This window comes from Pangasianodon hypophthalmus, chromosome 19, assembly GCF_027358585.1.
Source record: "Pangasianodon hypophthalmus isolate fPanHyp1 chromosome 19, fPanHyp1.pri, whole genome shotgun sequence".
NCBI classification, from domain to species: domain Eukaryota; kingdom Metazoa; phylum Chordata; class Actinopteri; order Siluriformes; family Pangasiidae; genus Pangasianodon; species Pangasianodon hypophthalmus.
Window position 1 is genome coordinate 7907580 of NC_069728.1, and position 15548 is coordinate 7923127.

Genomic DNA, 15548 nt, shown 5'->3' on the forward strand with positions numbered 1-15548 from the left:
ATTTGTGCAAATTCATTAACTGTTTAAATCAAATAATTTAAATTAAGCCTTATGGCACATCAAAAATACGTCATACATTGCAAACACTACTATTGTTCATAATTCAACTTGACATATTAAAATGGCATACGATGGAATACTAAATACATAATAATTTTATATTGTGTGTATTTTATTGATGATCAGATAAATCTTTTACGTTTTAAAGTTTTAATGTTGGCTTGCTAGGCCTAATTAGTAGAAATAAAGAAACGCTTCAAATCAGTATTTCATTGTAAAATTGCAGGTCACATCACATCATTACCACTGAGATTGCACGTAGCAATATACACACAGGAACACACATAAAGATGTTCAAATACTATATTTATTGTGCCCTAGTTTACATATTCATATCAGTGACATATTAATTTAAAACACAATGAGTATCTAATGACAGGTTTTTTTATGCAAACTACATATTTTACAGTTTTTTTTGGGAAAGAATTTTTTGTCCAAATTAACAGCAGTGCATATCACAGGTATTACAACATTATCTTTTAACCACCAAACACTGGTTATGGCTTCTGTATAGTACAAGCACATGGTGCTGTAGTCCGTCCATAAGACCTGGACTACAAACAGAGCAGAATGAGCGAATCATTGTTATTTTAGTAGCATAAGGTCTGTGGTGTAAGGTGTGCTGCATACCAGACACTTGAATCTGTCTTAATAAAAACTCAACATAATCTCTTAACATTTCAATCACATACCAACAGACTGAGATAAAGAGTTTTCCACAACATAATGCAATTTATGCGGAGTAATACTTTAAGACAAATACTGACCACTTTGCGTGAATACATCTCTCTGGACCTTCCACTTCCTCACTCTATTTTTCAGACAGATAAGGAAATACACACATACTGTGGCATGGAGCTGTGCAGTTAAAGCAGTGTAATTAAAAATCACTATGGACTTACCAGGACACACGTAACATAAATGAGAAACAGTACATGTAGACATTTTCAGTAAAATGTCATTCAAGTAAGACACATTTCATGGCTTTTTAATCAATATCCACCAACAGGTTTCTATTGCCCAATCTAAATCTCCAGTCTCTTCTGGATTTGCAGACACAAATCCAGACTGAATCTGTGCATTTCTGAGAAAGCCTACTGTCTAATTCTCTCGTTTATCTGGGCTGTAAGAGGGATAATACAGACCTTTTGTTAACTTCGAGAGGGTTTACTTGGGATGCAGGTTTGAGATGAAACATGACGGACAAACCACTAATAAAGATATTTCAATGCAAGTAACACAATTCATGTGCCTTGAACTTTTAAGACATTGATTGATTGTTAAGATAAATGCATAAATGTTATAATACATTAATATATATATAAAGCGATTAAATGTTATCCATGGAAACGACTCAAGCTGAAATCCTCTCAGCAGCCCTGCAGCCTTGCAGACATGACATGATCCGTGAGACTGGAGGCCACAGGGCCGGAGTCCAGAGATATAGATTGGGCATGTATGAATTTATGCACACAAAATGAAGAAATAGGAAGTCATCTTCCCCTTGTTCTCTCAACACTTATCTATTTAGTATGAAATGCAAAGAAAACAAAACAAAAAGGAGAACTTAAAGACACTCTGCATCATCAAGTATGACCACATATAACTAGTGTGAAAACAGCGTTCTTCAAACACAGAGTCCAACTTTGCATTGAGCTGCTCTGAAACATTTTTTTCTGCACAGAAAAAAAAACATGCTTCAAGATCAAGTTTATTCAAATTAGGAGACAAAGAAAGGCCTAACAGGGGAAAACCCTCAGGAGTGGGTTTGTATATATAAGTTTAACATTGGTAGGCAGAGCTTGTGCGTGTGCTCAGGCTCGATCTGGTGGGAAAGGAGCCAATGTACTGTAGAACACAATGGTGCAGGATGGGTGTAGGTAGGAAGGCTGTTGAGCAGACGGGTGGAGATAAAACAAACAGGATCCTCACATTACAAAGCAGAAATGCTTATAAACATTATGTTGTTGAGTACTGCAGCATAAGCTTTTGTTCACCTCTGAGACATAGCCAGTGTACAGCTATGTCGTAGCTACACCACACCCGTACAGATGCGCTGTGTAGGCACACAATTACTGACAGTAATTTTAGCAGATTACAACCAAACAGCGCGGCTCAGCAACAAATCCGTGTCCTGGCCTAGTGCATGTCACATAACGCTATGCAGTCAGATAACTAATCAGCTGACTCCGTGTGATTGCATTTGACCAGTTAATGGTCTGCACAATTTTTCAGCTCCACCCATATGTCCTGCCTTGTATCTCATGGTAGAAGAAGGTAAAGGTAAACAAATTCTGCGTGTGTACATGGCTCGCTTGTTGGTGGAAAAATTAAGTGTGGATGCTGCCATATTTTGGCTTGCAACAAATGGGCTATAGTCTGTAAGGAATTAGCAATTGGTCAGTACAGTTATGGATTTTTAACATGAGATAAAGTTTTTTTTTTTTTTTTTAACAGTCACTAATGAATTTCTGTACACCTCACTTTAAAATTCATGATTTCTTTACAGTCTGATTACCGATGTTGACCAACCCATCATTCTTTTTATAGAGCTGTGCAAAAAAGCTGCCTGGTCTAATATTTATCCTCTGTGTTCTTGCAAAATCAATGACACTTTGGTTTATTAAAGAAAGATTTAAAAAGATTAAGGATAGAAACAGTTAAAATTGACATATTAATAAGTGACAATAAAATCAGACAAGATGAAAAATAATAATAATAAAAAAACATATTTACTTGTTAGAGTTTAGTGGTTTCTTTGCCTTCGAATGTCAGCTTGGTAGACAGCCTACTCCCAGAAATGTTTTCTGGAAAACTGTTATTAGGGCCCAGAGTGTTCCCAGAGACTTAAAAGTGATACCACATTATTGGCTAAGGTAGAAGCCGAATAGTTTCTTTAAGACAGATTCAGGCAGAGGAAGAGCAGCGGCACAAGGAAGACACAGCAAAAGGCCACTGTTCCATAAACCAGGAAGCGGTAAGTAAGCTCTACTCGTGGGTTCTGCCGTGCCTTGCGTACATCATTAGAGGGTACGCCGAATAACTGGCAGGCCAGTGGGATGGCGATGGCCTTCATGATCGCGCGTACAGCCAGCAGAGCTGCCACGCCAATCAGCAAGCGCAGGAGAGAGCGTCCCAGCAGTGCACCGGTGATGGAGGGCATCTTCAGGGGTAGCGAGGACGCAGGTGGGTCGGGCTGCAGGCTCAGCAGCTGATTGAGGTGGCTTGCCAGTGCACCCCCTGCACCGGTAGCCAGAGCCTGGGCAGTGTCAGCCCGGGACGTACTCCATGAATCCAGAGAGAAGGCGAGCATGGCCAGGCCCACGTGCAGCAGCAGAATGAGTGCAGGAGCCGCGCTGCTTGATAAGTAGAATGTGTCGATATCGTCCAGCACAGGGAGAAAGCCAGCCAGTATCAGCAAGCTGTACACGAAGCCTGTGATCACCTCCTGAAAGACATGAGCATGGAACTGAATGGAAATAAATTTAACTACATAAACCATCATATTTTTTTACCTGGAAAAGCAGTCACTAAGCAACAACATGACACTGGGACATAATGTTCAAAAGGTTATGCAGATTTTAAAAAAAATATCATCTAAAAAGACGAGATTTACCTGTATATTTACAGCATTTGCCAGACGCCCTTATCCAGGAAGACTTACAGAAGCGCTTTGAAGTTTCTATCAATAAAAACATCCTTTTACTGGTTCACTATTAGTCTAATGCCATTAGTCTAAAAACTCTGTTGGGGAGGTAATATATTAAGAAAAGCACACAGACAACACAAGATTTATTATTTTTTTAAATAAAGTGCTAATTTCAGTACTTAATTAAAACAATCTTGTTTTTTCTGTGTGCTTTTCTTACTTAAGAGTCTGAATCAAAAGCAATCATCTGCGCTTTGCATTAGCAGATAAATTGTTCTCTGAATAAGAATCTTGACTCTTATAACCCTATTGCTAACGTTTGGAGCGGATGATACTGATATGAGCCAGCATCTCTGGGGGAAAAATATGCTCTGAATCCATTAAAGTACCCCAAAAAACATATTGACGAGTTGCAAATCATTTATGCACAATAATAAATTATGTTTTAATGCACAAGGAACTACTACAAATGATCTCTATGGCTTTACCCACATTAGAAATTGATGTTTTAAATGATTCATATCTTTTTTTATACCCAAACTTAGCACATTGGTTTTTCAGGATGCCGTTTGTTCTCTAACAAACTCCACGAGCAGGTGTATTTATATTGAGATCACACAGCACACAAGTGAGTCTTGTCTTTGGTTTTTTGGCCTTGTCATTGTCCATGCACATAAATCTGCATATTAATATTAATATTCCTCACTGTACTTACAGAACACTTCGCACATTAAAGCTTTTGTTGTTTAATTTGCACTTCAGGATGTTCCACCTCTCTGTCTGTCCATTTTAAATGATTTTAAGGCATTCTATTAATGAAGACTCTTTTAGCCACAACAAATGATTTGACTCGCTTACAGTAATTAACACTGAACTCTCACATGCTAACAACTACTATCTCATGACATGAACCATGAGTAATTCAGTAAACTATCACTTTTTACTTATGAGGTTACTGTAAAAAAGCTTAACTATTAATGGGTTTTAATAGTTTCATTTTTTACTTGTAAAATTGTATATTGTTAAAATTTAACTTAATATGTCATTGGTGTTTCCATCACAGTCTCATGAACCCCTAGGGCCGAACCTGTCAAAATATAACAATCATGACTTTATTTCGAATATTAGCCAGGTTAGACAGAATGCTAGCTAACTGCTAGTTTTTATCACCAGTAAAATCTGACACTGTTGCTGCTGTTGTAGTCCTGTTTACTCTGTATTTATATGATATATTTTTGATTATATCAGTATGACCATTGCTGGGAGATGGAGGTATTTTCACTTGAATGTGAACTTGAATGGCCAGTGGATTAAGTCAGTGTCATGCTCTATGTCCACGATCTACTCACGTGTCACTTCCTTTTCATTCCTACTTCCCTTTCACTCTCGTCATTTATACAACTGTAATGAGGTGTCTAAACACCTGGGGTGTAAACCTCAAGCTTCCACATGTTAAGATTTTTTCTATTCATAAAGCAACAATTGGATATTTGATGATACCACTGAATCTGCTATAATACAATATGATCCTTTTCAGTTTAGCAGACTCCAGTCTACTTGTGACCAATTGATGATGACTATTTTAAAAGTATCACAGTTATGGACAAATCACCTTGCAAGCTTATTAACTTATTTATCCATCAGTTTACACTCAATTTATAATTGTTGCATCAATTCATTTGAATTGTTCCCTTTTAAACTGATGCATCGATTCAAATCATCATATCGAAACACCCATACTGAATACGTTCCCTTTTTACCATATAATGAAGCCATTTTGTAGCTGTCCAAATTCTAATTGGATAAATTACATTCCCTGGATAGTTCACTACATTATCACCCATTATGCATGATAAATCTAGTGTACACCCATACTGTACACACTACTTCCACACCACCATGCACAGTGATTTATTTCAGCTTAAAATGTACTTGTCAGGAGGGACACTGGGACAGCCAACTTCATATATAAAGATAACTAACAATTTGTTTAATGAATATTAAAGCCAGCATGCACTTGTTGATGGTGTATTTAAAGCATACAACTGCTTCAGTATTTTTGCGGTTTCAGCTTGTTTATGTAAGAGCAGATAACAATATGTCGTTTCTGGAGTGTTGTATGAATTTAGTCCAGTTTTTCCCTTTATCACTGCCCTCTATAGTGTTCTGTGAATAACAGTCTATATAGCAAATAGTGAGTGAGGGAGTGATTTTAAACACAGCTTCTATCAGAGCCTCAACATCAAGGAAGTGTTGTTCCTTTGTGTACTTAACCAATCAGACCTCCTTAACGACACTTTCACAGATACACAGTGAGATGAAGTGAAATCAGAAGTTCCTCAAACAGCTGTTCTTACACCACTGCAAACTAGTTTTTTTGACAACCAGAGAAACCAAACTGTTGCGAAATACATTTTTTTCTGAGACAGGTTCTGAGATGATAAATAAACCAAATTTCAGCAGGCCTCATCTTTTATAATTCATGCAAATATTTTATGAGCCTGTGACGCTACAGTCTGTGCTAGAAACAAGCATGCACTACACCGCAGTCTGAATACTTCCTGAGAGGTAATTACGTGCCTGTCATACTAGCTTCCTGTTTTCACTCTAGTCCGGACTTCCTCTTCAAGTGGGCCATTTCTCCATCTCACATATCAGCTTTCCAGTAGCAGCCGGTGTTGATATTAGATGGGAGGGCTAAAACCTGTAGCTAAACAATTAAACTATTAGGGTGGACCAATACATTATATCCTGAGGTCTCACTGATTTTAAAAACAATGAATAATAATAATAATAATAATAATAATGTTGCTCTGGATAAGGGTGCTTGTTAAGTGTAATATTGTATATAAATGTAAAATAATTTTGGAGCAAATTATCTTACACACACACACACACACACACACACACACACACACACTGAGTTTCAAGCCTACTGTTTTCTCTGAACAGTAAAAGCCAAAACCCTTTTGTTCAAACCAAAAAACACTAAACGTACAATTCTGTCATCTGTCCTTTTGTGTAATTAGATCATGTGTGCTCAATCTTTCAACTTCTAACTTCTAGCTTTGGGGAAAAATGATGAAAGGGTAAATAATACACCTCGTTCACGTTCATTACCCCTGCGACCGTAACGTGACTGCTGAAGACATATAACGGAAAACTCACATGCAGGGTGAGTGTCACTCTGTGTATTCACCTGGCAAGACCAACACCGATGGCTGTGTGAGTCTACAATGCTGGGCTTTAGCTTTAGCCCTTCATACCATTCTGTATGTTTTTATTACAACCGCTGGTGGTGCTGTTGCACTCGGTTTAAAAAAAAAATCTAAATAATCCTCTTTAAAGCATTTGTTAACCACAAACAAGACAATGTGGATGCCAAAAAACTAAATCTTCTAATGAATTTTTTTTCTTTGAAATACAGGGAGGCTTATCCCCTCTATCCCAATGATACAAGCCACCCCTGCACCTTTCTACTGTACATCTCACAGCACACTTCATTTGTACAACTGCTCATCATCTGTCTCCTTTCTTTTTCCAGTGACATCAAGTAAAGCTGTGGGCTCCAGCAGGTTTGGCACTGTTCTGATGTTGTCAGGTGTGAAGTGCATGGCTCACCTGTTCTTCCCTACTATCTGATCTGGTGTGATGTGTGTTCAAGGTTGTAAGCAGATTACAGGATGATTTTCAGCATGTGACAAAGCAGAACATCCTGACCTCGTGGCAATTACCAGCAAGCGATATGATCGTGATAGTAAAAACGTGTTGAAGGCCGGAGAATAATCAGGCAGAATCTGCTGACAACGTGAGAAAAGAACCTTTCAGGCTTATATACCCTGTTACCACAGACACAACCTGGAGCAGGAACTACAGTACCATGTTTTTTCACTTAATGTGTGGAATAACTGAAAAGGGAAGAGTAATAGGAGCACAAACTACACACACATGCATTAGGCACAAAATATTCCAGTGTATGTGACATTACTATAGACACTTTTACCACGGTTCCCTGTACTGAGAAAAGGGAAGCCTAAGGGCACATGTTTGAAAGTCATATAAAACTAGGGTTGTGCAAAATATTGAAAACAAACAACAATGAATAACTTGCACATCAGAAATATACTCAACGTTATCTTCAATAGCGCAAAAGGTTCATTTTATGATGTAACTCCGAGTTGACTATTTTGGTTTAAATGTTTTTCATAGACATGTTGGTCTATTTTCACAATCGCTTAATACATTACAAATATTTACACAAATATATGTAATGTGTTGCAGGCTGGACTTTTCCTTCAAAATGTTCATCATTTTTTAAGCAGGCAAAGACTATACTTACGCTGTACATTTGACAGTTCAACTACAGATGAGTCAAATTGAGCTAGTGGTAATTTGACTCAAATGAGCAGAGCCAAGCAAGCACTTCATGTCTGCTTCAGGTGAAGTTCATTTGTCAAAAGTGCTAATGAATTGTCTCTAGCCTAATTTTTATGCAGCATACTTTTAGAAGAATGTGATTACACACGGGTATTCACTGCAGTTGAACATGTAATTTCCATTAGCATAACTAAAACATAAAACATAATAAGGTGAAGAGATTTACTCTGTAAGTGTGTTAGCCAGTCCTCCTAAAAACAATCAATAGTCACAAAAGGGAAATAAAGAGGATATATTTAGTTTTTGCATTTATATTTAAACACAGTGTATGGAATGTCAGATGATGACAAGGGTTTTTTTTTTTTTTTTGTATCAGGCATTGTGATACTTTACTTGGTAACAAGATCTTCGATGATTGTTAAAAGAAAAAAAACATGCAGACAAAAGTGTATCATTATAGATCTGCTACAGCGCAGCATTGACTATTAACAGCTATCTGACAGCTTGAATTACTGATTTCACAGACAGCCAAAGTGCTGATTGTCAGCGGCTCCTCTGGGACGGCAAGCGCCCAATCAAAGAGGATCAGTGGAAGAAAACTGATAAAAACTGCTAGCAGAACCAGCATCCTGTGAATAACGGAGCACAGCAGATGCTATGATGAGTCAGCCGTGATGACTCACTGATCTACGGCTTTAGCTTGTGAGCATCCATATCCAGCCCATGGGGTCTGGATTGCGGAGGTGTACGAGATAACAGTTATGAGTCAGCTTTTGACCGCAGATGCTTCATGGTTAACTGTATAATCTTCTTTTGTCTTGGCTGGGCCATTGCTGAAATGGATCATGTGCTCAAAATATGCTCTATTAAAATAAGCACAGAATGTAATGGATAAGAGAATGAAACAGAGAAAGGGGAAAAAAACAATGGCACATACTTTTACGAATGATTGATCACGATATTGCTCTTGAATCCAGGAAGGAAGACATTTTCTAAATGCTCAAGGCACTATGTAAAGATATGAGCATACAAATTGCATGTAGTTCCTGTGGGATATAAAAGTGAATTGCTGGTGAAGGTTTTACTCACCAAGACAGAATGCATTCCCATGTAGATTCTGCTTATGCATACCAGGAAACTCCAGCATATGGCCACACTCAGTCCAAACAGGAAAGGGTACTGGGACACAGGAAGAGGGGAGAAAGCATATGATACATTTTAAGCAACTATTTCCACTGTTCAGACTGACTGTTTACACGGCTTCATCTGTCACAGATAATTTACTATTGATGGCTTTGTTGGACTGCTGCAGTCGTAATTTGTGCCAGATGCCAGTTGACATACAAACACAACGTGAGCCAGGAACAGCAGATTTTTGATTATACAGGTTTCCCCTTGTTGCTTCATTAAGTATCAATACTGTACAAATTTTATGTGCTGCAACTACAGACAGTGAAATGTTGGTTATAAATTACCCTTAACACTAACAGTGCAGATGGAAAATAGAAAAATTAGGCAGAGATTAATATGATAATATGATAATTACCATGAGTAAAAACAACAAAAAAAATTGGTATGTAGCAAAATCAGCAATAAAACAATCCGGGACACGAAAACACACGTCTCTGAATGTCTCATCATTCCACCTGTAGGTCTCTGTCCTGGCTAGACTGACCTGAGGACTGTCGTATCGTCATGGGCGTATTTTTTTAGCAGTCTTTTCAGGCATGTCATACATCATAGATGCTGAGTGTGGTCTGTCCGGCATGGTGAAACTAGGGGTGGGCAATATGACAAAGATATCATATCACAATACTTTTTCTACGATACATATATGGGCTGTACTCTCTGGGTGGGAGGGATGACACACACTCTCCCCTGTCAATCATGGCAACACTAGCCTATCAAGGGTGTCTGTCAGATCATGCATGTGGAAGAGGGTAGATAGCACTTTCCTCTAAGTGTGTTATGCCACTCTGTGACGCAGCATGAGCAGCCATTCGAAAATTTGTGGGCGGGAATTGGCCAAGATTAAATTAGTGAGACAAAATTTAATAAATAATACATTTTACCATTTTAAAGGTTCACTAAAAATGTTAGCATCAAATCTCCTGCTTCAGAGTTTGCAAATGTTAGAAAAGGACATCAAATCCTGTTTAATGTTCTATTGTCATATTTCCACCCGGAGTCCCTGCTTGCACTCTGCACACAATGCACATTGTCCTTAACCATTACGTGACAGTTAACATACCTAATAATCTCTCTTTCTCTCTCTCTCTCTCTCTCTCTCCCTCTCCCTCTCTGAGGATGGCTCCATATGGACAGCCTAAAGATATATGAGATTACTGAGGATGGTACCACTTAGAAACCATCAGGACTGCATTTGCCACAAACAGTTTTGCAGTCAAGTCTCCATCAGTGAACAGTTGATAACTTCAACAAAACAGATTTCATGTTAAAACTATAATGAACTTCCTGGTTACACTTTTTAACCATGCAGAACACAGTTATAGAAGTGATTTATTTATAATTGCACTTCTTTGTCACCCAGATGAGGATGGGTTCCCTTTTGAATCTGGTTCCTCTCAAGGTTTCTTCCTCATATTGTCTCTATGTTTTTCCTTGCCACCGTCGCCTCTGGCTTGCTCATTAGGAATAAATTTATAAATTTAAAATTATTATCCTGAATTTGTCTTTAGAAAAATAAGCATTTCAGCTTCCTCAGCTCATCTTAGATTTAGATTAGATTTAGATTAGATTACGCTAGATTTGTTCTTTTTTATTTTCAATACACTTCAGATTTTTCTGCTGACAGTGGATCTATCTGATCAGTGCAATCTACACTTCCTAAATCTAGTGCTAAAGTGGAGACGAGGGTCAATCAAAAACTAATCATGAAGATGTCAAAATAAATGGTAACCACTGATGATGATGTGCAATTTCAGAATGAGAATCTACCACAGACTGCCACCATGGTGGAGACAGGTGTACAGTGGTATTGGTAATGTCCTGTGGTATAAATTTGCTCAGCAATGCCACTCTTTGCTTAAAATGCTGTAAGGAAACGGCTTTGCATTCTGCTGTGCGCAAAGCAAATGTGTGCCAAACTGCTGTGCAAATGCTGGGAGTGATTTGCATAGAGGTTTGAGAAAAACAAAGGTTGTGTTATATCTGCTGATTCCTACAAATCTTTGTCCAGACAGTCTCTTCATGTTTAAGTCTGCAAACACAGCTGACAAGAGACACAAAGAGAAGAGGGTCAAGCAATGACCCAGCTCCATTGTTCTGGGGATTCTCCTATTGCTATTCTTATCTTCTTCGGAAATTTGTGAATGACAGAAGTCACCTCAATGTTAGGAACTTCATTCCTCTTTGTGACTAAAAAAACAAGAACAGCAGAAACATAAAATAAAGCCACAACAGAACATTTGGTGCTTGTTTTGATCTCTCCATTGTTTTCTCTTTTAATGCAAACTTTGCATTATGTCTGAATCCAGAGCACAAAGCACTGTTACATGAGGAATACTGAATGAAATATTACACAGACATTCAGTAAAGCTTTCTCTGTGTGTTCGACATTTATGTCCATTATTTCTCTATATTACATTACCAGTTAAACACAAAAACTGACAGGAAGAAAATTTAACTGCAGAGGAAAAATGATAATGACGCCACACAAAATAAATTTTTTTACCCTTCCAAGCTTTTAACCAAATATCTGTTCCTTAACTAAAATAAGCAAAATCCTTAGCAGGTACAGCTTTAGGGAAAAAAAAAAAATTAGTACTGGTTGCTATCAATTTTCACCAGGGACAAATAATATCTAACTGGAACCTTTTGTATTTAACCAATAATCAGAAACAATATCAAGTACTTCCTTGTAACAATTGTATTACCCTTTACTCAATGAACTTTAGAGCTCACACCACCGTGTGTATGACCTCAGTGAACCCGGATAAGAGATCAGAGGCCATCCACTGTTATCATGCAGCAGCTCTACGCTCATCCTGTCTGATTGACAAATGCTGAAGACTTGAAAGACCCTGCTATCAGTGCGGTTCATTAGTATGTTAAGCAGTGGGCCTAACGTGTAATATAAGCATATTAATGGGTAAAATAATTCACTGACTGACTCTAATCAGTGCACATCAGTGCTGAATTACTCTGTATTGTATTGCCGCAGCTCTAAACAGTATTGAATTGAAACTGCTTTAAATGCATTTTTCATACTCTGCGCTATTGATTTTGTTTTGCATCACACAAAGCTTACATAAATGTAAAGAGACCCAGCACCTAGAAGTCATAGATGTAAGAAAGGAGCTCAAAAAAATTTGGTTCTTTTCCATCAGTCTAAAAGAGAACACAGAACCTACAATGATTGTTAATCTAAATTTCAAGTGGCATCATGTTCGTGAAAACATGCTAGCCTGGTGTGCGGAAATCCATCATTGAAAGTGATACCTAGAATCATCTGTGAGTGTGTGTGTGTGTGTGTGTAAATCCATCACTGAAAGTGATACCTAGAATCATCTGTGGTAATAAACCAGCTCACAGTCTCAATGCATTGACAGGACAATGAACGTGCAAGAGGTTCCTGGCAATGAAGCCTTGTAAGCATCTGTAACCTGAGAGATGCAAAATGCATTAGCACGCACCAAGGCATCAAAAGGCATGACTGAATAACACCTGACAATCCCAATTTACTACTACTAAAACTATCATATTCACTACAGTTTTGCGTGTGTGTGTCCAAACTGAGCACAACTTCTTCCTACAATTCTTCCTTCTTCCTCCCTGGCTATCCCTACTGGACTGCTGGAAAACCAGATGTCTTGCATGTATAAAACAAATAATACTCTGTGATAAGACATCCTTTATATGCATTCCCCAAACATAGACAATTACAGCTAAAGGTTATATTTGATCAACGGTCAAAATCTATCTGCTGGCGTTCACTGCAACACAGTGTATTTTTCTCTAATGGTCCATTCCATAGGTATCTTTTAAAAGCTGACTTTCTCCAAATAGCCATTTTTACTTCCACTTGAGAACATTTATACAATGGTCATCAAAATATCTGAATGATCTGGAAAGATGCGAGTCCCTCTTTGGACCTACATTATATAGCCAAAAGTATGTGGACACCTAACCATCAGACCCATATGTGGTTCTTCCCCAAACCGTTGCCACAAAGTTGGAAGCACAGAATTGTTTCGGATGTTTTTGTATGCTGCAGCATTACAGTTTCCCTTCAATGGGACTAAGGGGCTCAAATGTGTTCCAGCATAACAATGCCCCTGTGCACAAAAACAAGCTCCATGAAGACATGGCGTGTTAAGGTTGGAGTGGAAGAACTCGAGTGCCCTGCACAGAGCCCTGACCTCAACCCCACTGAACACCTTTGGGATGAACCGGAACACCAACTGCACCCCAGACCTCCTCACCAACATCAGTGCCCGACCTCACTAATGCTCTTGTAGCTGAATGAACACAAATTCCCACAGCCACGCTCCAAAATCTAGTGGAAAGCCTTCCCAGAAGAGTGGAGCTTATTATAACAGCAAAAGGGGACTAAATCTGTAATGTTCAGCAAGCACATATGGACGTGATGGTCAGGTGACAATCTTTCAGTCGTATAGTGTATCTGTCTGGCAGTCTTTATGTTTCAAACAGAGCGATGTCCCAAAACCTTCTCTCCAATACTGAACAGTGTGAAGGTAAATGTTTTTGCAAACCTACCCGTAACCTGTAATGCAACAACGATTCAGTATAAATTAGATATAGATAGTGTATTGTTATCATGTCAATTTCGTTACTTCACCTAAACTGGCATGCGATTTCAGAATGAACTGAGAGTGAAACACATACAAGATCTAAATTGTTGATATTATTTTGAATGATAGCCCTTGTCCCTGATTGGTACAGGATACCAAGGAACTCAGGCTGGAGCTTTACCTCCCAGCGGTTGTAAGTGAGCAGGAAGAGGCAGAAAGGGACAGAGGCTCCGGTCATGGCATGCACAGACGGCATGCTGTACTCAAAGTTGTAGAAGACCTCCACTTTGACCACGGGTGGAGAGGCAGGTCGTGTCCACCGCACCAGGTCTTTGGTGGTCTGTCCGAAGAACAGAACCCAGACCCACACTACGATCACCTGCCGGCTCACACACGCGTCCACGTTCCACATCAGGAACGGGAAGAACACGATGAAGAACATCTCATTGCCCAGTTCGGTGCCCATGGTGAACAGGTAGAAGAGGAACTTGTTCTCGATAATGAACTCCTGGCCAACATCATCAGTCAGAGAGTTCTTACGGAGAGGCTTCACTCTTCCTTTTGAATCTAATTTTTCAGCACCAGGGCTGTTCACAGGAACCTCCTGGCTCTCGCCGTTAACCGGATCGTGTTGTCTGAGGCACTTCCTGGCCTCAGTGTCCCGTTCCTGATCAGCGTCACACCGCTTCACGCACGCACCGTTAGGAGACGCATCCCGCCCGCTCTCCTTCTCCGCCGCCGCCGCTGATCTGCGGGAGAACGTGCCTCTGACCCCGCACAGCTGCTGAAACCTGGCGACATGGCAAGGGTCCTGCAAGTATCTACAAAGACAAACAAATCGCGTGAACAAACCAGTCGCCATTATAAAGCCGACGCAGCCCTCCTCAGTGAGCGGATCCCAAGCCTCGCGCGCTGATGATGAGGCGAGGGTGGCGCTTCCCTGAAATACACCAACATACAGCTAGCAACACAGCTAGCAACACAGCTAGCCGCAACTTTCTCTTCGCTTCTTCATGACGCCGCGGTTCGTACGTGACGCTGCTGTCTGTGTATCTGACAGAAATATGGCCTGTCTAATAGCTAACCTTATTTAACAACACCAGTTAAACCAGCTAGCTCGCTTGGAAGTGAAACGTTACGAAGCTCGCAGGCTCTGGCTGGCGTCGCGCGCTCTCGGGCACGCGCACTAGTGATGACGTAAGAAGCGGATCCCCGCAGACAGAGCCTTGAATAAAGCTCCTGCACTATATGACAAAAAGTATGTGGACACGTGACCTGACCATCACACCCATATGTGGTTCTTCCCCAAAGTGTTACAACAAAGTTTGAAGCACAGAACTGTCTTTGTATGCTGTAGCATTAAGATTTCCCTTCACTGGAACTAAGGGGCTCCAGATATGTTCCAGCATGACAATGCCCCTGTGCACAAAGCAGGCTCCATGAAGACATGGTGTATTAATTAAGGTTGGAGAGGAAGAACTCGAGTGGCCTGCACAGAACCCTGACCTCAACCCCATCGAACACTTTTGGGATGAACTGGAACACATATCCTCCTCACCCAACATCAGTGATCTCACTAATGCTCCTGTGGCTGAATCTGCAAATCCTCACAGCCACGCTCCAAAATCTAGTGGAAAGCCTTCCCAGAAGAGTGGAGGTCATTAGCAGCAAAAGCGGCACAAAATCTC

At 39.7% G+C, this 15548-nt stretch overlaps 1 protein-coding gene across 1 annotated transcript; it reads right to left on the reverse strand.

Annotated features, from left to right (window-relative positions):
• Positions 1-349: 349 nt before the first annotated feature.
• Positions 350-15195, reverse strand: sgpp1a (sphingosine-1-phosphate phosphatase 1a). The gene is made up of 3 exons (XM_026944477.3): positions 14042-15195; positions 9176-9265; positions 350-3508 (listed from the first exon to the last, which is right to left on the reverse strand). Exons 1-3 carry the CDS (start codon positions 14720-14722, stop codon positions 2957-2959), a joined length of 1323 nt encoding a protein of 440 aa, XP_026800278.3. The 5' UTR covers positions 14723-15195; the 3' UTR covers positions 350-2956.
• Positions 15196-15548: the final 353 nt, after the last annotated feature.